The sequence below is a fragment of the Thermobia domestica genome, chromosome 15 (genome assembly GCF_964235325.1).
Source record: "Thermobia domestica chromosome 15, izTheDome1.hap1.1, whole genome shotgun sequence".
In the NCBI taxonomy this organism is placed as follows: domain Eukaryota; kingdom Metazoa; phylum Arthropoda; class Insecta; order Zygentoma; family Lepismatidae; genus Thermobia; species Thermobia domestica.
Window position 1 is genome coordinate 156728769 of NC_137468.1, and position 27984 is coordinate 156756752.

The 27984-nt window shown below is 36.5% G+C and overlaps 1 protein-coding gene across 1 annotated transcript; it reads left to right on the forward strand.

Annotated features, from left to right (window-relative positions):
• Positions 1 to 252: 252 nt before the first annotated feature.
• LOC145671931 (uncharacterized) lies at positions 253 to 27294 on the forward strand. The gene is made up of 2 exons (XM_081741140.1): positions 253 to 389; positions 24918 to 27294. The coding sequence occupies exon 2, from the start codon at positions 25021 to 25023 to the stop codon at positions 26257 to 26259; it is 1239 nt and encodes a 412-aa protein (XP_081597266.1). The 5' UTR covers positions 253 to 389; positions 24918 to 25020; the 3' UTR covers positions 26260 to 27294.
• Positions 27295 to 27984: the final 690 nt, after the last annotated feature.

A 27984-nucleotide genomic window follows, 5' to 3' on the forward strand; every position in this document is an offset into this window, starting at 1 on the left:
ATTAAAAATTATAGAAAGATTTTCGAGATATAGGATATATGAATCTCGCAGATATAGGAATACAAAGTAGAAACTGGATCCAATTGGCTAAGGATAGAAGTCAGTGGAGAGCTTTTGTGAACGCGGCATTGAACCTCTGGGTTTCATAGGCTATAGAGTGAGTGAGTTAATATTCTAATTAAAACAATATTTCTTTAAATGTTTCCATCTGAATTATTTGTCCTAGCATTGTTGGTACTTCTTTCTTGCTTTCATGGATACAATTTTGAATCAGAGCATTGCTCTTTAAAATTCCAACCAGACGTAGGTGCATAGTGCTCTCGAGACGAAGGAAAACAATAAGGTGATTGAAGCCTATATTTTGAAACCGAAGCTGATTTGGAGTCCATGTAAGTGTATAAATATAATTTAATTGTTTGTATATAAATTATAAACTGTTATGAACACATTGTTTATAAGTTACATTTTTTCCTTAACTAATAGATAATACTGAGGACATGTAATCACAAGATTCAGTCATCAATATTTAATGTTTAAATATTTATAAAAATATTTAAAATTTAGTGTTTGTAATCAGTTGCCTGATTTTTTCCAAATTTAATTCTTCATCTACAGAAACCTGATAATATTTTGAAATATATAAAAAACTGAAAGAATATTTTGTTAAAAAACGTCCCTTAAGATTTTTCCCTTGCCTCTATTTCTTGATAAACAAAAAAGAAAAAGAAAGAAAAGGAAAGAAAAGAAAAGAAAAAGAAAGATTATCACTACTTATGCAGTTTAAGCTTTGTTCCAAAATTCCTCCTATACTTGGGGAAATTTCAGAGGTTATACTACATTTATTATTATTATTATTATTATTATTATTATTATTATTATTATTATTATTATTATTATTATTATTATTATTATTATTATTATTATTATTTCTCCATACCAGTTAAGAAAAGAACAACTTCAGAAACTTTATATTTTGTTGACTTTCTTTCAAGATTGAACTGACAATTGAAGCGCTTAGAGGATAATGGTGTTATGTAACATTTTTCGAAACACTGAATTCTGGCGGTTCATTCACGTGTTAAGCACATCAATTGGTTAGTCCTCGTCCCATTGAAGAGATTTGGGAACGATGAAGGTTGTATGTTAACAGATATAGTTGTGAAAGTCAATTTCCCCCAAAATGTAGGCCTACATTTTGTTACACAGGGCTAACACCTTTATTTCCTAAGCGCTTCAATGAATAAAATAGATCAAATGTAAACACACTAGGGAAGTGAAAATGGATTAAAAGAAAAGTAACTGTTCATTCATTTAGTTGACAAATTAGTATTGACTATTAATGAGGTTAGCTTTATTTGTATGATGCTTTACACAACGTGCTTGACAAGTTTGTCGTTCTTTGTTTACAAGTTATGACTTTTGATGTAATTGTTTATATATATCACATATTCTAGTGTCTTGTGTATAGTAAAAGTCTAGGTAGAAAATTTTCAATGCTATTATTTATTTCTTGCAAAAGTTGGAAAAAGAGTGAAAATTACAGCTTAAAGTTCAACATATAGTCTCAATGGTTCTTCATTGATTTTGAACAGTTTGCAGTCACTTGCTCAAAATGCAGCAAAATAAGAAATATTAATATTTTAGAACCTCTCAGCAGATCAACAGATAAAGTCTAGGATACATTATTCAATTCGGTGAAAATTATAAGGCCATTAAACTTAACAGTAGGCCTATACCCTTTAAGTTTGTATTTGTATTTGTATTTTAGTATTTACAAAATAATAAACAAGAATATCGAAACTTCAAAGAACATAGCGAGTTCTTCCGTAAATGGTTTATATAGCCACATTGTTGAATGGCTGTCGGTCTGGTGAAAATAATTTACTGATCCGATCAGTACATATTGTTAAAATTCTTCAAAATAGTTTCCTTGGTCGTCGGTATACTGCTGCTAATGCGAGTTCCACACTGCAAAGGCTCCCTGGAAGTTAGCTTTAGCTTCCATTTCAGAGACTTTTAAAATATCCTCTTTCAGAGTCTCCGTGACAGCACGTTGTGTAGCGGGAACATCGTCCAAACTGACCTTTCAGGTCTCTTCAGCTTTGGGAACAGATAAAAGTCTTTGTGGGCTCACATCAGAACTGTACGGTGGCTGCGGCAAGGTTGCAACCCTATCTGGGCGATAACAACAAAGGCAGTGTGTACTAGAATGTTGTCGTGGTGAAGCTTCCAGCTATCGGCAATCTTCGGTCGTTTCCGTTTAACAGCTCTGTGCAGGCGAGCAAGAAATTCTTTGTCGAAAATATCGTCGATGGTTCGTCCTGAAGTGACAAAAGCTTAAAAATACCTTTGACGTCACGCGTGATCATCCCTGCATCAGAGCTGGAATGCGGCTGCCAGCCAGTGCGTTGCTTAGCTTAGACCCCCACTGCTATCAAAGTAAGAAAGTGAGATAGTTTCTGATGAAGCCAAAGTGGATAGATGGCGAAACTTTTACATGCTAATATTTGTTGTTACAATAAAGATATGGTTTTCGGTCAAATAGTAGTTTTAATAACTTTTAAGTGTGTTAAAAGCAAAGCTTGCACAGTGGAAAATAAAATATCAAACAATAGATTAATGCGATTGAAATGTAAAACAGACGTGTAACACATTCAGAGGCCAAGAAAGTAAAAATTAAAATACCTAATTACTTGAAGTAATCTTAGTCTCCAGCCACCCCATTTGTACCATCGTTCAGGCAACGAAGGGTGTCTATAATGCGATCGACCTTAGCTGTATGTTGCACCATAGAAAAGCATGAAGAGGTTGTAGTCGATTAGATAGACGTCAGGATAATAAGGTGGATGAGAAAGGGCTTCATAATGCAACTAAAGAATGGTCTACCTTGGAACATGAAGACACCATGTTTACTGAGAGTAACTGGACTCTGGCGGACAAGTCTGTTGTGCATATCATGGAATTCAACATTGTAATGATTGCTCATTGTAACTCGAGTTCAGCATTGTCGAGAAAGATACGACGAATAGCACCTACCCTAATGGCTCGATGGCTTAGTAATAGAGCGCTCACCTCTAGTGCTAGAGGTCCCTCGTTCGATTCTAGGCCATTTGAATAAGTGCTATTTTATTGATGTACAAGAGTGAATCTGTTGATTTTCTCGAAGTTCTGAGTGTCATTCTACATTTTCATTCTACCAATTATTTCATAATTATTTCATATAAATTTATTAATAATCCGTCTCGTTTAGCCTAATGAGCATAACAGTAACACGGGTATTTAAGATTAATTTCTAACATTAGAACTAAGTATAATAGGCCATGGAGAGGAGAACCCTTGATATATTGGTCTGCCAGAAGTAGTTTCGGCCAACTAAATAAAAGAATTAATTGATGAGTGCTGAGCCTAATACGAAGGCATAATTCTAGAGACTTATTATTTTTTCTTTCTTTTGCGTACTTATTAATCACTGCTTTTGTTTGGGACTGACAGTTGTTGTCGTAACCATAATGGCGTCATAACTGAAAAATACTGCCAACATGATACAATTGGAAAGACTAGTATGTTCATGGGGTGGTACACTGAGAAAAAAATGTAGGTGGCGTACTTAAAAAGATAAGTTACATGCGTGATTCCTGAAGTTTTTGGACTTAACGTACAGCAGACGTATAACTGAAAACGCATGTTTTATAATACTTTCTGCATAGGTGTTCCATCTATACGTACTTTCCGTATGAAACAATGTATTCGGTCAGGAATTCATATACAAATGGACGTATATAACATATAGGTGACGAAGGTAACATAAGTATATGCATGTGATATACGGAAAACTGTTAGACGTCAGACATCCTGTAACTTCATGATGTAACATCTAAGGGCAGTGCCTATGTAGCATACGGATAAGGTATGCTCCGTACTGATTTCTATAGTAAGCAATAGGATACCGTATATTTGTACAATATACCGCTGTCCGGAGAACGGATTTTTCTTTGTGTAGAACAGACGCCATTATCGTTTATCATGACTGTCGAGAGATAATAAAGACAATGCTAATAAGTGCGTACGTGTGTGTTTACACCTTTTCTTACTTTTATTATTTTATTGGTTTTATCATTCCAATGATAATGTTCATACTTAAATGGATATACAGGGTGAACAACTTACAGTGATCCCTCCTTGTAACTTGTAAACTAATTGACAGAAATAGCTGACATTTTGTACGAAGCAAATATCAGAAGGGAGAAAAAGTTTCTCATGCTCGACAATATCATCAAATTAACAGCAGTTGTCATCTCACTATAACGTTTTATTTTTCAAACACCACTAAGTCAGATTGTAACGTATTTCAAATTTACATATGAAACGAAACATTAAAACAGAACACTTTTTATGCAGTGTTGCTAACTAAAAATGGTACAGTTTTACAAATATTCAAAGTTTGAAGGACTTAAGAATAATAATAAAGCAATTGAGATGAACGAGGCGGTGTATATCTAAAGTGATTTAGCATTGGATACTATGACTATGATATGATTTATTTCCGATTAATAGAAACAAAGTTACAATAAATTGAAAATTTATTATTTTTATACAGGCATTATTTCGAAAAAAATGCTAAGATAAGTAAGGCATCTAAGAAATTTCAATAGACAAAACAATCATACCGCCTTTTACAGTAAATTGGAGTCTCAAACAATTCCGAAGATATGATAAACTTTGATAGAGTTTGCAACACTGCTTAAAATGAGCAATTTGTACGGAATGTTTACAATTATCGTATTTCTTAATTACAGCGATAGAATTTAGTAGTTGTAATTACAATAACTTTAAGCAGTGTTGCAAACCTTAGCTGTGTTTATCATATTTCAGGAAAGGTTTGATATATCAAATTGCTGGAAATGGTATAATGACTATTATGTCTGTTGAAAACCATCTAGCTCCTTAGGTATGACAGTTACCTTAGCAGTTTTTTTAAAAAATAAAGTCTACATAAAAATAAATTTTCAATTTCTTGTGACTGATTTTACTTTCTAACGATAAAAGGAGAGAAGAGTGTATGGTAATCGAGAAAAAATCGATTTCGAATTTCAATGGATTTACACTTTTTATAGCCCATACATACCGAATACATTATTTTTTGATATTTGTCCGTCTGTTTGTCCTGATGTATATTCGTCTAGAAGCCTAGCTCAACATATCAAGACCAAATTTTAAATTTAAGATTTTTATGCAATTCTCCAGAGGGTTTGTTTTTTCGGATTTTCTTCCTATCTCTAAAATAAGGGCCGTAGCTCATTGGATATCAGTTCACCGTGTGTTTTCATGGTGAGTGGAGGTGATTTGAGAGCTCCGTGCTTACATCGCTTATGTTTTTAATTGTTTTTTCTTCAGTTTTGGTGGTAATGTAAGTAGGACTGTTTAGTGGTTATACACTGTAAATTGTGTTAAGTCGTACGACGTCATAAATACTATTCGACAAAACACGTTAAAATTTGAATTTGTTAAGAATTTCCGTCAATTACTACCATCTCCGGCGGAACTACACATTTGGTTAAGTGAACATTTTCCTGATCTTATGAATCAAGTAATTGCTATCCAATTACACAATGACGATTTCTGTGTCTATATTAAACTGGATACTGCTCTGCATTTTGAACATGATTTACGTACTTTGCCCGATTCTGTTCCTTTCCGTCATTCGACTGGTGTTTCCTCTTTGGTGCATATATTGGATGCTACAACCAATTATACTAAAGTTCGCATTTTTGAATTACCGTGCGAACTTAGTGATGATACTTTGCGCGAATATGGTGAGATTAAACAAATAACACATGAAAAAATGGGAAGTTCACTTAAAATATCCTGTGTTGAATGGTGTCCGCGCTGTTTATGTAAAATTGGGAAAACATATCCCATCTAAACTTTAATTCATGGGTTATAAGGCGTCTATTGTGTACCCTGGACAGCTTCATACATGTTTACGCTGCTTAAGTACTGGTCATCTAGTTTCCAACTGCAATGTCGCAGCTCGACAGTTACCCCGTCCTCAGCAAAAAACGGAGGAACTTCGTATGACACCTTTATCCAATGATACTCTCCCGAAAACCCCACAATACTCGTTAAACCATCGGTCCTTCCGGCCCGGTGTTCCTACAAGTGTTCCTGATATGTCTCCAGCTCCCTCTCCTCCGTGCCCTCCCCCGTGAATGATCATACTGAATTTCTATTTTAAGTTCAGAAGCCATAAATAATCCTGTATCAACTACTCCGGCTCTACAAGAAAGTGTGGGACCGCATCAACGGACCTCGACCAGCCCAGTGTTACATAGTTCCCCGCTAAATTTGGCAACGTCGCAAAATGATACTGTGCCCTTGTCCACCTCAAATGTTCTTATAACCAAGAACCCAATAACAACTACTGACAAATCATTTGTATCTTCTTCGCCCCTTACAGCGTTTGCACACGTCCCCGACAATGCCGGATCCGGTTCCGACAATGCCGACGATGGAATCGGCCGCAATGTAATCAAATAGTAGCTTGCATACGGCTTCCGACCCAGGAAAAAAGCCGGTGGAACTCCCGGCACCAGCAAATGCAGCCGGACTAGCCGCCGACATGTCGGTGTCGGCTCCGGCTCCGGTTTTGTCGGCAGCAATGTTTTCTTATGCGTGGATGCACACGCAGCCGGTAAAGACGGAGCCGGCTTACTGATAGGTTTCTTCAATCTAGCTACAGTGAGTGAGTGGCAAGGCGTTGTGTATTCTTGTTTCTTTTCCTGTATTTGGATTTTTTGTTTATTTCAGTTTTTTTATTAATTTATTTTTTCACATCATATGAATATATAATGAAGAATGAAATAATCAAAATGGTCAGGAAGATGGACTTCAGTTCTTTTGTATGTGGTCAGCACATTGGCTTCCATCATCTTTATTTCTGGAATTGTAGATAACTTCTCTTTCATTTAGATGTAAAATACTCATCTTTAGTTCTTAACAAATCCGAGATCATATTTCGAAATGTCACTATGGCACTACATGTCGTTATATAAAGGAATGAAAAATACATTTATACTTGAAAATGTCGAAGATAATATGACAAGTATTATGAACAATTCTATAATAGAATTAAGCAATGGTTTACAATAAAATAAACTGTAATGAAACGCAAGGTATTTGAAGTAAGAAAAATATTTGCCTTTACATGCTGAAATACAAGTTTCTTGAATAGATAGGGACACTTCACCTTGAAATATACACCTTGAATTTGATTCTCGATACAATCTGAAATATGTTAAGAACTTTAATCCCTGAAGAACGCAACACAACTTTTATGGCCCATAGTTATAATATTGTCGTTACAAACTGACTAACCTAACGATAAATCCAGGGAGCAGCTTACTGTGCCAGCTCCTGTTTTCCGACTTTTTATATAAATTAACGTGTCTAATGCCGGATGTTTGATCAAAAGATATTTTTTCTTTGCATATATCTCAGAGAGATCAGGTAACGTCATTTCTTTAAGCAAATGTAGCAAGTGATCAAATTGAATAATGCCAAAAATAGCCTACTTTGCTTGCTAGACCCTATTTTTGGTGAAAATTCCTACATCATTTGTTTAGGTGTTTGAATACTTTGGAAGGTTTTCGAGAATAGTTGATATTATACATATATGTTCGTCCTGTTTGGTACAAAAGACTAGTTTATTATGAAGAAAATGTTCTGCAGAGATCTTTCTAGAATGTCTGTTCTTAGTTGTAGTAGTTGATTTGATTTTAGCGTCCTATTCAGCAGAGAGACTATATGAAACATGGGCTTACAGCTTAACGTGGAATCCAAAACACATGAACTCAAGCCGAGAATCGAACTCTGTTTTTAGAAAAAAAGTATCTGACCACAGTCAATTCTTACCCGCTGGGGTTGCAATAGACCCTATTATTATACTAGTATTGGGAAGAAGTGATGAAACTTGTTAAGAATTTCGTGACTGAAAGCAGTCAGACTCGTGTCCCGGTATAACCGGAACAGACCTGGAGACGACGAAACGTCGTCATACACTCGGAGAATTTGTATGATGCTGTTAGTAAAACTTACATTCTTTCTGCTTGTTTAGTGGGTAGGGTGTGCCTTTTTGGTTCTTGTAGTCTCGGGTTCGATTCCCGTTAATGCTGAATTAAAAGTTTACTTTAACAAGAATTTATTTTCATTAATCATACGTCTCTTTTAGCCTAAAAGACTTAAACGTTGAGAAAAGTATATGGGAAAAGATGTTAATGACTATACATGCAAAAGTCAGGTGCCAGTGTTTTGTAAGCTATTGACAAAATAATAGAAAGACAGGAAAGAAAATCTCTTGAGAACTCAAACTGCACAATGTTTTAGCATTCATGTTTAACTTGCTACTTGCGTGACATATTAAATTCAATTTAATATGAATATTGCACATGATTAACTGTTTATTTATCCCAACCACTCGGTTATTTCTTCGCGTATCTGAAGTGTTTATTTGCGCCCTCTATTGGTGCTGACTGATTGCGGCTATATTAAAATTTGCTTCTCATTGTGTTTCATTACTAAACTTCACTTCAATCTCACAACGTCTCATCGTGTGTATTTACAGGTAAATTTTTCACTCAAACATATTTGATCATTCTCTAAATAGTGTCCAAATTCGCCAGCGGGCGCAGCTGACCATTTCTTACAAGCGGAAGGCAGATTTTGGTAAATGATCTTCGGGGTCATCCTTCGCGAGGTACTAGTGCACATTTAAAATGTTAATGTTACAAACTGGGAGGAGCAATAGGCAGAAACAGTGGAGAAAAAGAGTTTTAAAGATTCCGACTCGCGCATATATGATACGACAATTCGAGTTATCAAGTTACGGCGTGGCAGAGATAGGAGCATCTATAACCCCCGTGTAAAGGGTCCCAGGTTCGATTCCCGCTTGAGTCAACTTTTTTGGTTTAACTAATAAAATAGCAATTTATAAATACAGGTAAAATATATTTCCATACCAAAACAGAAGCCATCTCTGAATAATAATTCTTCTTTATCAGATGGAATTGAATATGATAATCACAACGAAAAACATCTGATTTTCGACTTTTGCAATTTACTACCCAAACTAAAATCATTGTACCTTTACTAAGAAGAGTCCCAAGAGGTGCTCGGTTATCTGTAGCTACCTTTCTCTATGATGTAATCCGTCGTATTGTAAACAGAAGCGACCTAGATTCATGGATAGATCTGTTATTAATTCCGTATGCAGTACTCAGTGTTCCGTTACAATCAGATCAAGTAAAAGAATGTAACAACCTGGGTTAAGCAAAGAGTTTGCGAATGGGATGATTGTTACCGAGATGCGTTACACCATGATTATTGAAAAAACACAAAAGCAAACCTAAACATTCTTTTGACCCACCATCCTTTAACACTAAAAGAGTCGAAAATAAACTCAACGACAGCGACGTAAGAGATGCAGTCAGATTACTAATTTTCGAAGATATCATCGCCACACCTAATGCCTCTGTGTTAGAAGCACTTAAGGAGAAGCAAACTTCATATTCAGACACCTTTTCATTACCAGACCTTCCTAAAGACCACCCGAATATACCAAGAGTTTCAGTTTCTGAATTACAATATGCTATAAAAATCCTTCCCATCCGGATCAGCTGAAGGTATTAACGGTCTGCGTCCTTAAATTCTTAAGGATCTACTTTTACATCATGAGTCAGATTCAAAAGAAAGATTAACTATGATGATTCTAGAAATACTTCATTTAATCCTTTCAGGTAATGCAAGTCAGGAAATAAGACCAATCTTGTTTGGAGCATCACTTATTGCACTTAATAAGAGCGGTGGAATTCGACCAATTGCAGTGGGAAACATTTGGAGAAGGATTTAAGCAAAAGTTACATGTTCCAGAATTAATGAATCCGCCGTAACTTTCCTTTATCTGCACCAATTGGGAGTATGCGTCCCCAATGGAGCCGAAGCTCGCATTTACGTTTCTACTCATCATACACAACAAAAGGCTTTTCTGAAATTAGATTTTCGAAACGCTTTCAATGAATGGAACCTAGGCGCAATACCACCCACAATTACAACTAATTTTTTCGTCGATTTATCACTATGTATATCAATGTTGTGCGCAACCAAGTAACCTATTTCTAGGTGATAAGATTATACTCTCGCAACGTGGAGTATAGCAAGGCGATCCTTTGGGTCCCGCTTTGTTCGCCATGAGAATTCAGTCCATAGTGACTAGGATTAACACTGAATTAAATATCTGGTACATAGATGATGGTACTATAGCAGGAGATGATGACACAGTGATAAGTGAGCTATACAATATTCATACTATGGCAAAAGACATCGGACTATAATCAAATTTTATGAAGTGTGAAGTAGGATTTTTAGGAATTTCGCAAGATCAAATGGGTCTTATATTCACAATTTAAAAATTCAGTACCGGGAATACAATTTATCACAAACTCTTGGTGCGGCCCTTACACCTGAGGCAACATGTAATTTGTGGGTCGAAAAGACTAACAAAAAATTACATTTTTTCTTCTCACGTCTGGCCCTAGTCTCATCACATTAGCTTTTTATCTCCTTCGTGCATCGTTATCCATGCCGAGACTATTTTCTACGTTCTTCTACTTCTTGGCGTAAAGTGGATTTACTAGAGAAGTTCGACACCATTCTGAAATATGGAATGGAATCGTTACCCAACTGTAACACAAATAACAACACATGGATACAGGCCTCCCTTCCAGTTGATTCTGGTGGTCTTGGTATTCTTCGAGCTGTCGATTTTGCGTATCCTTCATTTTTAGCGTCGTTCTATGGATCCCAGCATACCATTGAGATACTCCCCAACCAATTGAATGTGCCTCACATAGAATCTGATGTCCCAGACTGCATATTTGACTGATCTAACCTAGTTGGTTTAAGTCCTCCTGAAATAACGGGCAGAAGTTCGCAATCAGTTTGGGTGCCAATCATCAAATTACATTAATCAGTGTAACTAACGTTACAAGAAGCAGATAGTCAAGAGGATAAGGCCAGACTTCTCGCTTCCTCATCACCAATTTCAGGTGCTTGGCTATAGGCATTTCCTTTCACAACCCTAAGACTGCATCTTCCAAACGAAATCTTTCGTATTGCAGTTGTACTTCGCCTGGTGGTAGACGTCTATGAATCACACAACTGCTCTAAACGTGATGCATCAGTCAAGCAGAAGGGTCTACACGGTCTGTCTTGCATAAGTAACTCCGGAAGACATGTGAGGCATTCGAATGTGAATGGTATTGTCTGGAGAGCTCTAACATCGGCAGGAGTTCCATCTGTTCGTGAAACTGTGGGGAGTAACAGATATGATAACAAAAGACCAGATGATATGACGCTGGTACCATAGAAGAGGAGAAGGATTCTTCTCTTGGATTTCACCTGTTCTGACACGTACGCGTTATCTAACTTACTCTTTCTTCATCTCGAGAAGGAACTATTGCATCCTGCAGAGAATTGCGAGAAAAGAAGAAAAATAAAGATCTATTTGATAGATACATGTTCGTACCCGTAGCCATTGTATCGAGCAGCACTTATGGCCATGTAGGGCTAAATTTCAGCAAAGAGGTAGGCCAACGTATTGCATACGTTTCTGGTGACAAGCGACTACTATTTTTGTGATACAACGTACTAGCATAGCAGTTTAGCGACTCAATGTGGCTTTCATTTTAGGTACATTACCTCCTGGCAAATTATTAGAAATTGTTTTCCTTTTATAATTAACTTTCGTAACTAAGAGGTTTTCCTGTTTTCTCATGACATTTTATCTTTCTGTAAAATAAAATTGTCAAATATGTTCCAATTTATAGTTATTGTCCTTGACTAAACAATGACTTATAGAAAAAAATCCACATTGCTTATGTTTTGTTGAAGCCATTACAATGTACTATGTACGTTCACTGAATAATGATTATTGTATTTTCTTTAAAAACAATATATTTTTAACAAAAAAGTAAAATATTAATTCACCATATGCTTATAATACATAAAATAATAGAAATGTTCAAATGAATTGTAAAATCTTCTTTCTATGTCTGTGGACAGTGTGAGAAATGCAAGGCCGATGAGGAAGAAATTAGAGGGAGAGGGAGAGGAGGCTGGATGTGTGCTATAACCAGCGGCGTCATTTCAGACTTAGCTTGAGAGGGCAAGAGCACCACCGACATAAGACATGTTTTGTACTAGTATATTTTGTACTAGATTTGTATTAGTATATTAGTAGACGATCGATTAAAACATATTTTTTCTCAAACTCTTGGGGGAAATTGTCCCCTCCTGCTCTCCCTAAATGGCTTCCCTGGCTACAACTGTCATAGTTTCCCATGCTATTGTCGTCTGAAGTACAATCCAATCCATGCCCACTTGGAAAAGTCCAGTCAATTCGCACACTGTTCACAGATATAGACACGAAGCGTCAAAAACATTTTTACACAACGACTGTGCTAACCATAATATAACCCGTGGTACCAACATACAATGCGGAATAGGTTACATTTTGTTGCTAGTAACATGGAATATTGAAAGTTTTTACAGCTGATTTGAACATTTCTATTGTTTTGTGTATTATAAACATATGATGAATTAATATTTTACTTGCAGTTATAAATGACTACTTTACTGGTTAAAGTAAAAAAAAAGAGTCGAGCAGGAATCGAATCCAGGACCCTTTGCACGGGAGTCATGGATGCTCCTAACTCTACCACGCCGTCACTTGACAACTTTACGCGTCGTATCATACATGCGGTAAGATGGAATCTTTAAGACGCTTTCTCCCCACTATTTCTGGCTATTGTGCTCCCCGGTTTCTAATATTAACACTTTAAATGTGCACTAGTGCCTCGCGAAGGATGGCCCCTTAGTTCATTTGCCAAAGATTCCTCTCCCCTTGTTAGTTAACTCGGCCAGGCTTTTCTCATGTTACTTTCATACATGTTCTAAGCGAGGAAAGGAATATTAAACATATACTTCAGAAAATAGAGTTCCTGACGAATCTTTCATCATAATAAAATAAAACTCGGCGTATAAACTACTCATTACGATTGTGTGACCACGTGGTCATCGTTTTCGGAAATTCTAACTCTAGCAAAGGAAGCAAGGCAACTGCTACAATATCTTAATTTCCCAATTTGTATTCATAAACTGGTCAAAGTGAGTAAGCAGTTTAGCTGTTTAAAATAAATCTTGAAGATAGTTAGCAGTTGGATTCACTTGGATCTTTTTAATTTTACTTCGATTGGTATGCTATTCTATTGGGAAAGAGATTTGAATATTTCGCAATAATATTTCCATAAACTTATTCTTCTCGTTCGAGGAATAGGAATTTCAACTAGTTCCTGTCTGACCTTTAAAGATTGTTCCAGCCTATATTTTAAAGCGAGTTGTGTATTCTATTTTTTGATTTTTAGAATATATTTACGTTTCTTTTGAACCCGTATTAGAAACCTAGAAGCACAATTTTAGGAAGCTAAAAATCACAATAGTTCAGTGAACGATCAATTTTTATATGCAGATTTGTGACTTTAATCTATTTTGGGTTACGTAGAAATTGCTCCATGCATGGCTTGTAGATTAATAGAGATCTTTCACAGTTCACGAACCAATCATCTTTCCTGAAACTTATGAGTTCTAAAACTGATCAGTTGGATTATTGGGAGTTTAAAGTCCCTTTCATCACCGAGACTATATGAGACATGGTTCTACAACTTAACTTGGGATCCTAAACTAAGTGATCTCCCATCAGCATCAATCTCTTGACAAGGTTGATTCCATAAATTCTTTCCATTCTCACGTGAGGATTCCCAAATAGAATATGACCTTCCAGAATACATACTGTCTTTCCACTCGGTATGAACACCAGTTTATTAATCATATTCTTATTAAACAGTGAACAAGATTTGATTTTTCAACATCTAATAATAAAAACAAAACATACTAATATTATTTCTTTCCTTTTCTCTTTACATTTTCACAAAGACCAGTATTTCATTGATAACATTGTATTTTTGTTTTCAAAGTGTGTTCAGTTCACAGTTAAATCCATGTTTGCCAAATAAAGACAGTCAAAATAAGGGACAGGTTGACGAGTTTCAATAAGTATGGCGGAAAGGAGTTTGCTAAACATAATGTAGTGGTAAAAAATTAGCCAGCCATCAAATAAAGAGTGTAATTATATCAGACTGAAAGAAATACAAAAGTATGAACTAATACAAATGTTATTATAAGAAAAATTGGGTAAATCTTACTTTTAAAAACATTGGATTTATGTAACTTAAACTTTCTTCAAAAAATCTTACTTCACGCTTGACTGAACTTCACTTATAATATTTTTCAAGTTTGGATTTTTCTTCAGGCTGTCGAAAAACTTATTGTAGCTTAAAGTCGAAGAGTTGATTGCTATTATAAGTTCATCTTTCATGAACTGGGCATAACGCCTATTTCTTGTTTAGTCCATTTCAGATTCATGTGAGAAAATTCTTTCACACAAATGAATTTGGCGGTGGGATGCTTAGGAAAGGAGACGACCTTAAATAAATTTGGCAACTCAGAGCTTTTCTGAAATAGCATTTGCTATTTACAGCACATACTCATGACGACTCATAAAAAATTGCGGGCTTTAAAGTCGTTGCCTGTGGTAAATTTCTCATTTGGACAAAATACTGGACTTTTGCCGTCCCGTATCGAAGCTCCCCGGGACGCGGGACAAAATCATAAAATAAGGGACTGTCTCTTAAAATCCGGGACATTTGGTAACCCTGGTTAAGATAGAGATAAGACAGGCACTTGAAAGCGCCTCAGGTTGTATTGTATTGCTCTTCTGCCCTGTGGTGACTCTCCAAATAGGAACACCATGGAATATGTTTACTCTTTACATACACCTTAAAAAATCCACACTAGTCATATTTTTTAAAATAAGAAAAACATACCATTATATTTGGTATATGTAAAGAGTAACTTAGTTCTTTAGGAAAATAAAACTTACATCATCGACAATAATGAAACATGATTCAATAAATAAATCTTTATGAAATCGCATTCTAATATTTAATATGTACTCTCACATTCATTCACTCAGTGGGGTATCATCTGTGGTTTAATTAGTGATAGCATAGATGCGTAAGAGGCTCTTTTAATGTCAACATAATTTTAACTTGCGAAAGCGGGACGCATATAAACCGGAAAGGGGAAGAAGTCAGTCAACCTCTGATTTCCAGATTCCATTGGGCGCAAGCAATGTTTCTAAGTTACAAGATACACCAGTATCGCATTAAAACGTTTCAAGCACTCAAGAGCATTTAAAAGTTTTATGCATGGCCTAACATAAAATAAAATGAAACTTTTAAATTTAGTTTCGGATGGTTACGCCTTTCAGGCTAGATGAGACGGATGATTAATGAAAATGACTGATTGTAAATGGAACTTTGTGTGTTGCCCTCCTGGACTTGAACCCAACACCGCGTATACCCAATCCAAATGTGTTTAATTCATGACAAATTTTATCCCCAAGAATGGGGTGATTGGAAATCCTAAAAGAAAGTATAAATAATATTCTTATATTACTTCAATAATGAAACTTCGAAGTTTTGGAAACTTACATCTTTCACCAACTTATCCTTCATCGGTTTCAACTACAACCATTAGGAATGAGTGGGATGCCCTAAAGGAAATGTGTGCTACATTTTATCGAATTCAAATCATGTTTACATAGTTTCTACCAGAAAATGATTTTCTGTATGTGAAAAACTGCAGCACGAGAGTATTTTATTCCCTTTTACTACCTTATTTTGATAGATTCTTGCAACATCAAACTATAAAGTTATCTTCAAAGATTGGCGGAAGGCATATACGAAGTTTAATTAAAATGAAATAAGTTTTATGAGAGTTATGGTGAAACAGACAGACAAATAAACGGACAGAAACACAAATTCTGGTTGAGACAGCTGGCAGACACTTGCTACTTTCATTTCAATTACTTGTATATTTAGTTTCGGATGTAAGCTTATTTTTATATTTCATTAATGGAAAGAAATCTAGAAGACACTTACTTCTAATCTACGTAGGTAGAATCATACTTGCAGCCTTATATTATTACATTAGACAAGAATAAGAAAAATTTAATAGAATGAAACTACATATAAAACTCTAATACTTCAAGTAATGGCTGTTCCTTCGGCGAAAAGAAGGAAGGTGCACTTGACGAAGATTCGATCACGGATCAGCAGATCAGTAGGTTAGAATGTTACCCACTCGTCACATACTCAGGTGCTTATTTTCTTGCTATACACTTTAAACATCCAGCTTGTGATTTTTGTTTCTGTTGTTAACAATTTCTCTGCTTTCTCTGTTTGTCACATTATTCGTGTTGTTTATTGTGTAAATTGCATTTGCAAATGTAATATATTTTGTTGTTTCACCAGGATCCACAGCTTTAAAAGTTTTAAAGGCCAATTACGTTGTTTAGTGAACTGATTTTCTCATATCTTCCATCGCTTCATGGGGCAAGAGATACTATCCCGCTAAAACATGCATTATTTTATGTGACAGATAATACATATATTGAAACTGAAAAGTAACAAAAATGAAGGTAACGTTGAAACGAACAATGTAAAACAATCAGAGATTTTACAAAATACTGTAACATGTGAAATAAAATGAATGCGTGACCAACATTGACTTTTCCATAGAATGTCTATGGTTAAATAAGATCTCTTTGTGACTTTCTCGTGATATCAATCGCTCTGTAGCTTCTAAACGGGGTCTTCTACCCGATTTTTCTATTTGCTTGCCGTTTGCTACACTGACATTTTTCGAACAAACTAGAACACTTGTAGAACGACTAACGTTGTTCTCAACCAGCCCACTTTACGTCCATTGTTGGTCGTTTAACGTTGCAGGATGGAAAAATTGGAAGTGTGAATGCACTTTTGCTCGTGGTTATACAATTGCTTGGACAAATAGGAAGATACCTCATCCAACTGGAGTCTTGAGAGGAGTGAAGATTTATGTACAAGTCGTGCTCAGTGGTAGAACGTTCACCTCTGGTGATGGGAGTCCTTGGTTCGATCCCAGCTGGCGCAAAGTGAGCTATGTGGTAGACAAACCGTGTCGTGTGTTTTCTCGGGATTCTCCCATTTCCTCCCACCTTCATTCCACCATTTCATTCATTTCTCATTATCACCGTCTCCCTTGGCCTCGGTGAATAATCGTGGAACCTTAAGCTAAATGATATTTTTCTTCATTTTTTGGAACTAGATCTCTTGCCTATGACCCTTCCACTTCTCTCGGAATTGAATGATTGAATGAATGGATAGGGGAATTAAAGGGGACGTCAGCATTTAGACTATATGTCCTCGTCACGATGAACATGGTTGCTCAGAACTGTAAGATTAAAAGAAGAAAGGCTAAAACGAATAAGGTTAAGTGAACGAAAACGCTGATAAATGATAAAAAGGAAAAGCATAAGCAAAGGTAGAGAATAAAAGAATAATTAAGATCAAATATACAGGGTGGGCCATTTTAATCAATCCACGGAAATATCTGAAAAATTATAAAACATAGAAGAAATGTTTGAAGTACACGTTATATATTGCTAAGGGGAAAACCTATTCCGCCAAAAGTACCCCTCTCTGCCCCCCGTAAATGGGGGTAACGGGGGGTAACTTTGAAATGTCAAATGGGAACATGGGTCGAGTAATACCTCGTTCGAAAGGTCTTGGAAAACTAAGTAACGCTGTACCAAAAGATGTTTCATATGGAGCACCAGTTTCAAAATGGCCGCCATGATATGGTTCCGAAACTCCAGTACCCGTAGTATGAAAACCATGGAAGGTAAATGAATGGAACAAAATTGAAATACGTAAATATCATAGGGCATATCAAATGATGTGATCCCTGGGATCCCAGTGGCCTGCGTGAAGGGGTCTTGTGGGCTAACTTCAAAATTTCAATGTCCGACCGGACAAGGGTTCGGGCGTACGCTTGACCTACCCAATGCTGTTTGGAAGGCAGACTTCATGGATAGAGAGTTGGTGCACTGAGTTAATGCGGATAGCCACATTTACATTTTGATTAACTATTAGCACTCATGCCATATTGTGAGCTTGACGGACGAAACGGTGTGTACGTATATCCCCGAAATGCTTTCCGAATAACCGGCACGCATTGCATAAAAGTTTCTGTGGCGACGGGGATTAGCAAATTCACACGTTTATAAGTTCCAGGAACTACATTATTTGACAACTTCTTTCGTATAACGTTCCTCCATTTTTCGCATCAAATCATACTCAGCCATACAGATATGCGTTACCATTCAAATAAAATTTCACCCTTTTTTTTTTTTTTTTTTTTTTTTTTTTAGTTACTACAGCGTGATCCTTACAAACAAATGTTTCAACGACACCATACCTATTTGTAGCGTAGCCTTAATTTGCGAATTAAAGTAGACTTCTTATTTGAACTTTCACAGTTACTTTCCACCCCACTCACATACAGAGCGCAGGGAGAGATTATTTTGCAGGACTTGGATTTCTCTCTATACTTTATGGCAACTTTACTCTAACATTTTTATCTCTGTTGTATCATTCTCGAGCCATGGAACGCCTCCGTGGTTTTCCTATTTAATTTTCGTTATTTTCATTTATCTCTAACCGTATTCATAGTATGGGCACTAGACGTTTTCTTAGACACAGTCACCATGTCTTGGCAATCATTTTGAAAACGGCGTCTCATGTCGAAAATATTCTTACAGAAGCTGTTTAATATTTATTCGTCTATGTAACGTGATGTTACTCACTTCAAGTTGCTATTTGAAATTATCAAGTTGGCCCCGGATACCTTTCAGTTGGCCCTTGGAGTCACCCCGACAACACCTCTCGATGTGCCTTTCGTTAGTTACCTACTCCAGTTTTTCTTCTATTGATTTATCTCCAATCGCTTTCATACTACAGGCACGAAACCTTTTCTCTGGCACGGATACTATGTTTCGGCGGCCTTTTGAGATCACTGCCATTTCACCTCAATCGTTTTCTCCTGCAAGATGTTTGATTTTGCAAGATTTATCGAACGAGGTACCACTCGACTCATGTTACTATTTGAAATTTTGAAGTTAGCCCACAATACCCCTTCACGCAGGCCACTGGGATCATAGGGACCACAGCAATCGATATGCCCTATGATATTTACGTATTTCAATTTTGTTCCATTCATTTACCTTCCATGGTTTTCATACTACGGGTACTGGAGTTTCGGAACCATATCATGGCGGCCATTTTGAAACTGATGCTCCATATGAAACATCTTTTGGTACAGCGTTACTTAGTTTTCCAAGACCTTCCGAACGAGGTATTACTCGACCCATGTTCCCATTTGACATTTCAAAGTTACCCCCATTTACGGGGAGCGGTACTTTTGGCGGAATTGGTTTTCATCCCTTAGCGATATATAACGTGTACTTCAAGCATTTCTTCTATGTTTTATAATTTTTCAGATATTTCCGTGGATTGATTAAAATGGCCCACCCCGTATAACAATAACAATATATAGAAAAACATTAAAAGGCGACAGAAATATAAAAATTTAGCAGCACTAAAATAGTAACAACAGACTAAAAGCGCTCGAAGAACGTGAGCAACCCCAGAAACACGAATGAACTCAAGTACCCGGTTAACTATATCACTGGCACCCCTCAAAGCACGGGTAAGATGAGAAAGCAGTCCATAACGTTCTACAGGACATTCAACAAGAATGTGCTGAATACTCAGGGGGACAATACACTCTTCACAATACCGTACGGACGGTCTTTACCACGCAGCAGATAACTATGCGTTAGATAAGAGTGTCCGATACGCAAACGTGCCAGGAGCACTTCGTCTCTACGACTGAGGCGTGAAGACGTTCGCCAATCCCCTAGAATTGGCTTAACTGCGTGAAGTTTATTGTCATTTGCCTGTCCCAAACTGCTTGCCAGTGAGTGCGCATCAAGCTGGAAAAATGGCGGCAAAGATCGGAGCTAAAAAGGCTATGCTCCAGCGCAACTTCGACCAAGGAGGCGTTCTTGGCAGCAGTGTCAGCATGTTCGTTTCCCCGGATGCTGACATGATCCGGCACGCATTTTTGCCGATCCCAAACGTTTCAGCATTCTTGCCAATTTGATGTCGAGAATATAATCCAAACAACCCCTGCGGGGCTTCTAACCCGTTCCTACTACTACTACTACAACTACTACTACATTAGCTGTGGATCTATATAGTACAAGGGCAAACGTACTACTACTACTACTACATTAGCTGTGGATCTATATAGTACAAGGGCAAACGTACTACTACTACTACTACATTTGCTGTGGATCTATATAGTACAAGGGCAAACTTATTTTAATGAAAGAAGTTTAATGAAAATTTTAAAACAATGATCGTTAAATCACTTTTTGAATATTATTTTAAATCTTATTTTGACGAAAGAAGTGTTATAAACATTTTCAAAAGTAGTAAAAAAAACTGTCCGTAGGCAGGATTCGAACCCTCGCCAAAAACATTTTCGTTACTAGCATGTTACGCTAGACTACTCAGCTCCCAGAACCGACAACAATTCTCGTTTACTTTGTGCTATATGTAGATCATGTCTTGTGATATCGCATTTGTATCGACCAATCAGATCAGAGGATATGCTGAAACGTTTGGGATCCGCAAATATGCATCCGGCACCCAGCAGACAACGATGACACTACCCTGTTGCTGTAATTGATGGCACCTCACAAGAATGTCTTGAACGAAGGCGTGCTTACTGAAGACATTCTGGAGGCTGAGAACCACGCTCTGAGAATCAGTGCAAAGTAGCAGACGATGTAACGAAATCGTGAGAGCATGGTCTAAGGCAAGTTTAACATAACCTGACTAGGATAGCAGTGTGGTTTTGGGAGGATGGCGCTGCTGTTGTGTTTACATCAGTTTCTTGGCAAGCGCGGTAGGACAGGGGAGCGGAGAGTTTCACTGCAGTATATCCAACGGTTTTTAAAAGTTGCAGTTTGGATGTTATGTATAGCCTAATCTCTTTCCGCTTAATAAAGAACGGCGTAAGTTATGTGGTTGTAGTGAACCATTCCTGCAGTAATGCAGATGTATTGTGAATAGTGATATATGAATGGAAATTACCAATTTAAGAACAACATAGCACAATTGACAATTCAGTGAACTTCTACCGTGTATTAAGCAGATTGTATAAAAATTGATCACGTTTTATTCGATGTCACTATAAAACAGGAGCAGCCTGTAAAATGCTGCTCACTACTTTGTTCGCAAGTTAATATGGAGGGTGTATTTTTGTTGTAGTTGTTTTTTGCTTGTTACTTAAGATGTTCTGCAAATAACTTCAATAACTTTTGAAACTGTCTTAACTTGAGCCAGGGCCGGATCCAGGCTGAATGTTTGGGGGGCGCTCGTCGAAGTCAAATCAAGGTAAGAGTGTATTGCAAAATCAAAAGTAAAACAACTTTAGAAAAGGAGAAGTAGCTATTGTCTACAATTTCTAGAACAGAAATGGCCACCTGCGATTTCGAAGGTGGACATTTTTTTGAACAAGAACGCCAATGTAAGTAATTTTTCGCAATTTGTTGCTTTATTTGACTTCTGCAACGTAAAACAAAAAAAGTAAGGCCTACCTATTTTAGGTTTTATTTTACATTTATAATACAAAGGTGAAAATTCTTAGGTTTTATTTTTAAAATAAAAATATGCTATTCTGGGGGGGGGAGCAATCGCCCCGATCGCCCCATCCCCTGGATCTGCCCCTGACTTGAGCATATGCGTGAAGTGGTTTATTACGAACAGGACAAAAAGAACTGTGATAGATTGTTTACAAGTAATCCGGTTAGAAACACTGCTGCCTCATTTTAGTTCCAAAACTGGCCGCCCACACTCATTCGCTGGTCAGGTAATAGCAGTTAATTCTGCAGCGAAGACGGAACACAGGTGATGCAGTTGGAATTCTGAGCTGCCCTCGTCGGTGACGAAGACACACCCAACAGAACCCTTATCCTTAGAACCGTCCGTAAAGAACATATTAAAATCGGGGTACTGTTCTAACAGTGCGGCAAACTCCTGCTGGTACATTTGAGAACTAGTGTGCTGTTTCGAATGTACAGATGAACTAAAAATCATGGCGAGGTAGACGTCTCTCGGAAATGAACTCAACGGCACAATAACCGCGAAAACAATGACAAACTGACACACTCTGCCTCAACTCTCCATTGTTAGGAAATTTATTTCTTCATTAGCGAGCAATAACCGAAATCCACTTCGATTGCCACGTAAAGTACCACGCTAAATACTCAAAGTTCATAGAACAATTTGGCCGATGGCGATAGTGAATTTTAAAGCATTTCGATAATTTTGATGACAACAGTTCTATGTTGACTTCATTTTCTACTGTTTTCAATGAAGAAAGGCATGAAATGACAAAGAGAAAATCCCTAATTGGCTACTCTCTGACCTTACAATAAGAAGATGCTTCTAAATCTCGAAAGATGAACGAATACCGACCCAATGACAAAATATTAAGTAAATTTCGACCTAGCAGCGATTTGTAACTTTCAATTCAAACTCCAAACAAAGAGCAGCGGTGCAAATCTGTCTTCAAAATGGGGGGGGGGGAGAATTCCCATAATATTTTTTTCTTTTTTAACGTGATGTTCAAAACATTTATCAAGTTGAAAGCAATGCAGTGGAGGATCAGGGGAGCAGAGTTGTCTTCAACATTGGGATGGCGGGTAGATTTGAGCCTTATTCTGGAGGGACATCAATTCCATTCTCACTTTCGTTTCTGGCAATCGGAAACAAATCATCACATTTCAAATAGGATTATTTGGGGGACAGCCCAGCTCCAAGATTGGAGGGCATCGAATTGAATCAGACAGACTTCTTGATTCGCAAATGACGTGCTGTTCTTAGACAAAGCCAATTATTTTGTGACGGGCGAGGTGAAAAAGCAAAATCACCGACATTGGTCTGACAACCATCCACACAGTTATGACGATTCTCGGGTTGTTGTCTCTGACAAAGTGACGGTGTGGTGCGGTGTGAAGGGTACCTATGTGATGGGCCCATTCATTATCAAGGGTAATTTAAATGTAATTACACCTAACATGCTTCAGAAGGAAATCCTGCCGTCCGTCGCATTAGAGGATGGCTCTTTCCCTTTGTTCTATCAATGACGGGGCACCATCTCATTTCGAATTATGTGCTCGTGAATAATTTGATGACCAATTCCCACGGAGATGAATAGGCCTGCAAGGACCTGTGAAATGGCCACCGCGATCCCCAGACCTCACTCCATTCGATTTTCTCTGTGTGGCTAGTGAAATCCGTTGTGTATGCTACCAAGATGAGAGACTTTCAACGCAGGCTCATTGACGCGTGGGTTAGTACTCCTGAGGACATGCTGGGCAGGATAATGGATTACTGGCAGTAGCGGATACATTTAACGATTGCCGTAACATTGGTCAGTGGGCCACACATTGCCCGCAGTGTAATGTCCAGGTAAGTGAAGAAAATCGGTTGAAACTTTGCATCGGTTGATCGTGGAGCCAATAACATTTCACCACTGGATTCCTGGGAAAACTTCAGTCCTATTTGATGTATCACATGATAGGGTTCCCATTTGAAAAAGTTCCCGCCATTTCAAGATGGCGGTCGATGACGGCACATGTCTCAGAAGATTTCCCACTTGTCTGTCATTTTTTTCCCATTTTTCCCAATTCTTAACGGTTTGAATTTTATTTGAGTGTTTCCATACTTTTGAACCACCCTGTCTATATACTCATAAATGATTTAACATAATAAAACTATTTTCCTACAACTAATAAAATATAGTTTTCAAGGTTACTCAAAATAATAATATTATACACAATATATTCGTTCATTTTACACTAAGATCTTAAGGCAAATCTTATATAAGGTGTTCCACAACTCATGAATACATAATATATCAATAATGTATCAAGGGGAATTGCAGGGTAACTCTGAAGATTTCTCCTGTCATATACGGGCTGTTTCAAAAGTCCCTGGTATAGAGTAACACTGTTATTATCAGAGTTACAACAAAATGTAAGTGGAATAACCGTTTCCAAATATGGTTTTAAATTTAAAGTGACCGTCTTTTTTTTTTTTTTTTAAGAAATCGGATGAGTCGTTTGGGCTGTACGTTCTTTATGCGTCCAATGTTAAAAACGAAAATGCAACGTTGCCATTAACCTGGACCCACAACATAAGTGAACGAAGTTACTGTTTGAAATGGGGGCTGGCCATGTGCACGTTATCGTAAAAGGCAGAATCTTCATTCACTCATGTTGTGAGTCCAGGTAAATGGCGACGTTGCATTTTCGTTTAACATTAGGTGCATAAAGAGAGTACAGCCTAAATGGCTCATCCAAATTAAAATTATTTCACTTTAGATTGAAAACATCATATTTGGAGACGGTTTTTCCTCTTACATTTTGTTGTAACTCTGATACTAGCAGTTACCCTATATCAAGGGACTTTTGAGACACTCTGTATATTGTGAAATAATGTTTCCATATATGTTTTAATATTAAGAACTTAGGATAGGAAATAAACCTAATATATTAATTAGTAATTTTATAATCTTAGTTATGGAATACTTATTTATTTATACATAGATTTATTAAGTTTCTTGTAATATTTGTTTTTTGTATGTTTAGAAACTAACTGGTATTATGATATAATTTTTTAATAATTTGTAACAAACAATTGTTTTACACGTTTAAACAATACATGTATAAATGTTCCCAAGGTTGTACATTGCCAATATTAAAACAAATATTTTTTGAATTTTCACAGAGCTGTTGACCTAATCAACTAAATCTATTAATTCCATTCTGAAGCAAGTTAAGTAAGATTATTGAATATTAATTAAAGTTGTATCCAAAGATCTTAAGACATCATGTATCGGATTAAGGCATGTATACAGTTACCAAGATGGAGGTCCGAGAGACAACTATCTGAAATACATGATTCCTCTCTTCCCACTTGTAATATTGATAATCTTTTAGAACAAAATTTCACTCTAAGATCAGCATCTGACAGCTTTCTCTGTTTACCAACTAAGAGGAATCTGGAGTTTCGGGAAACTTTCAAGTGGGAGGCCGGCTATGAACGGGAAAAGAGTATGAAAGAAACACAACAACAACTGTTGATTAATTCAAATACTCTGAAGGTAGCTAAAGAAGCGGAAAATTCTTCCCAGAATCTAGCGTCAAAGCACAGCGTAACAGAACCATTTTACGAAAGCCAAATCACTTCTGATATAAAACTTTCTCTCTGCGAAGATCAAGAATCTAAGTCATCGGGTACTTGTTTTGAAAAAATGAATGAAGCACCTACTTGTAGGGATTTCAGCAAACGTGGTCTGAATTCCTCTAATGTATCCTCTAATACGTTATTGACTAATACTTTTTCCAAAACTACGCAAACAGAAGAAACTAAGGTTAAAAATCGAAAACTCCAAAAACGACCAAACACTTGCTCCAAAAAGATTCAGAAGGGGAGGAGTTATATAGATTATGATCATGGTATTGCAGTAAAGAAAGACAAAAAAGTTCAAGTTCAAGCACAAACAAAGGATAAAAAGATCCAAAAAGGAAAAATAGGAAAGGACAAATCAACACAACTAAATGTCAGTGATCATTACGATGAGCCCATTGAAGTAGAAGAGGAACTTAATTTCCAGCAGAGAAGGAGTCCAGTATTTTTAGTATCACATAAAATTGAATCAAAATTAGAGAAGAAAGAAGAAAAACTGAAGAAAGACCTAATGAAAATTATCGACAAGAAGGACACAAAATTCCAAAAGTACAATTTGTATGAAGAACACTGTCTTTGTATTGAGTTAAGAAGTGAACTTCTAAATATGTTTAACAATGGGATTTATGGCATTAAAGTTTTAACAGCCCAATTGGAGGAAAAAGGAATTCCGATTCCAATCTTGGAGCTTATTGTAAAACAAAAACTTCGGGATCTTCAGATGGAACTTAAAAATTACATCACTGCCATTCTGGAAAATATTAAAACTGACAAGAATAAAGAAAACTTGAGCAAGCGTATGGACCGCATCTTCACCAGGTGCTGGTGGTGCATCGTGAGTACAATCTCCGTCGCGGGGATTGTGCTAATTTTTGCTTAATCTTTTCGAAAAAGGCTCCCTCTCTTAAAATAGAGGTTGAGCGCGGAATTGTTTGGTTTCGAACTACTACGCTGAAGATTATTTCAGCTAAGAAATTTTTCTAGTGAAATCGTGTGAACTATTAATTTGAGTGTTTGACAATGAACTCCAACTTACGGTCTCATGTGATATCTTACGTACATTAATTTTCGTTGGATAAGTTTTTGGAATTAACTTCTTACAACAAAGAATATGTGTATCAAAGAAGCCACAGAAAGTGTTAGAAGAACGATGCATTTGAATTAGGACTAGCCATGACGACTTATTCAAATACTGTCATTATGGCATTCAACTACACTTCAATGGATTTATTGGTTTCCTCTATTATTCTATTTTGGAGGTGAATAACTGAAATATCTTACGTCATATCATCTGAAATATCTTATCTTATATTTATCTTACGTCAATGGATTTCTTGTTTTTCGATATTGCATAATTCGATATTCATGACGACTCCTTGAAATATTGCGTTTATGTTTAGCAAGTTCACTTGAAGTCTTGTCTTTATATAATGCTATTTTGAATTTCATAAGCTTTCCCAAACGTAAAAGCATTATTTTATGACCAAATACTAAAAATAATTAATTGTAGAGCACTGGAAGATTTAGAAGAACTGGAACATTTCGAACATCGGTTATTATGAAATTATGTTAAAAAAAAAAAAAAAAAAAAACGTAAAGGATATTCAACAAATTCAAGACCAATAAGTTGATAACAACTCTTGGCAAACGACTAATTGAAACTTTCCGTTTTTGCTTAAAAGAACTTTCCATGGCCTTAGTATCCAACACAAGTTCAGATTTTTTTTTATGTAATATTTGGCGGAACTTCACACTTCTAATGTTATGGACGACGATTAATATGAAATTTTAATTTTTCAAAAAAAAAAAAAAAAAAAAATTCCTAACTTTTCAGCATTATTAAAAATAAACACCATAGTTTATTTATTTATGGCTGTTCTTTGATTTTATCTTATTTCATTTTTCACAATGTCTGTTTTTTCTTAGTTTTTAAAGGATGTAACAACGTATCGCAGCCTCACCGAGCCTCGCAAAATTTAAGAAACTAATAAACATGTAACTATGAAGTACTATTTTTATTTCGAATTTTTTACTTTTATTAGAAATATTTTAAACAGTTTTTTTGGTAATCCCTAAAGTATATCGTAAATAAAATATTGAAAGTTCAATGACGGTAATTATATTAAGCGGAGTGGCGCGAAACACATATGGATTTAGAAAAAAAAACGAAATCAAGAAGGATACAAAATATGTTTCGAAACCCGCGGATTCTGATTGAAGTTGGGATGTTCTTTATGTGTTTGAGCAGATAACTAGAAGGTAGCATAAGGGGATAAAATCAATAACTCAATTAGCAGAGCATCATTAACTTGTTCCGCCTCATCTGAATTTCGACAGCATTCCTTTTTCCATCATTTTGTACTCGTTTTGTGCTCGAATGTGCGCTACCGGAAGTCGGTCAAAAATAACCCCTAAAGTGACCCATTGACATTCGAGATAATTCCTTTTGCACTGAATTGTGTTCGTTTTGTGGCGTTTTCTGCGCCAGCGGAAACGGGTAAAAACTGATTCCTAAAGTGTAGTTGGAACAACTTAACACTGCTTTAACCTATCGAATGGGAAGATTATTCCTTTTACATTGTACTGTGTTCGATCTGCGCCATTT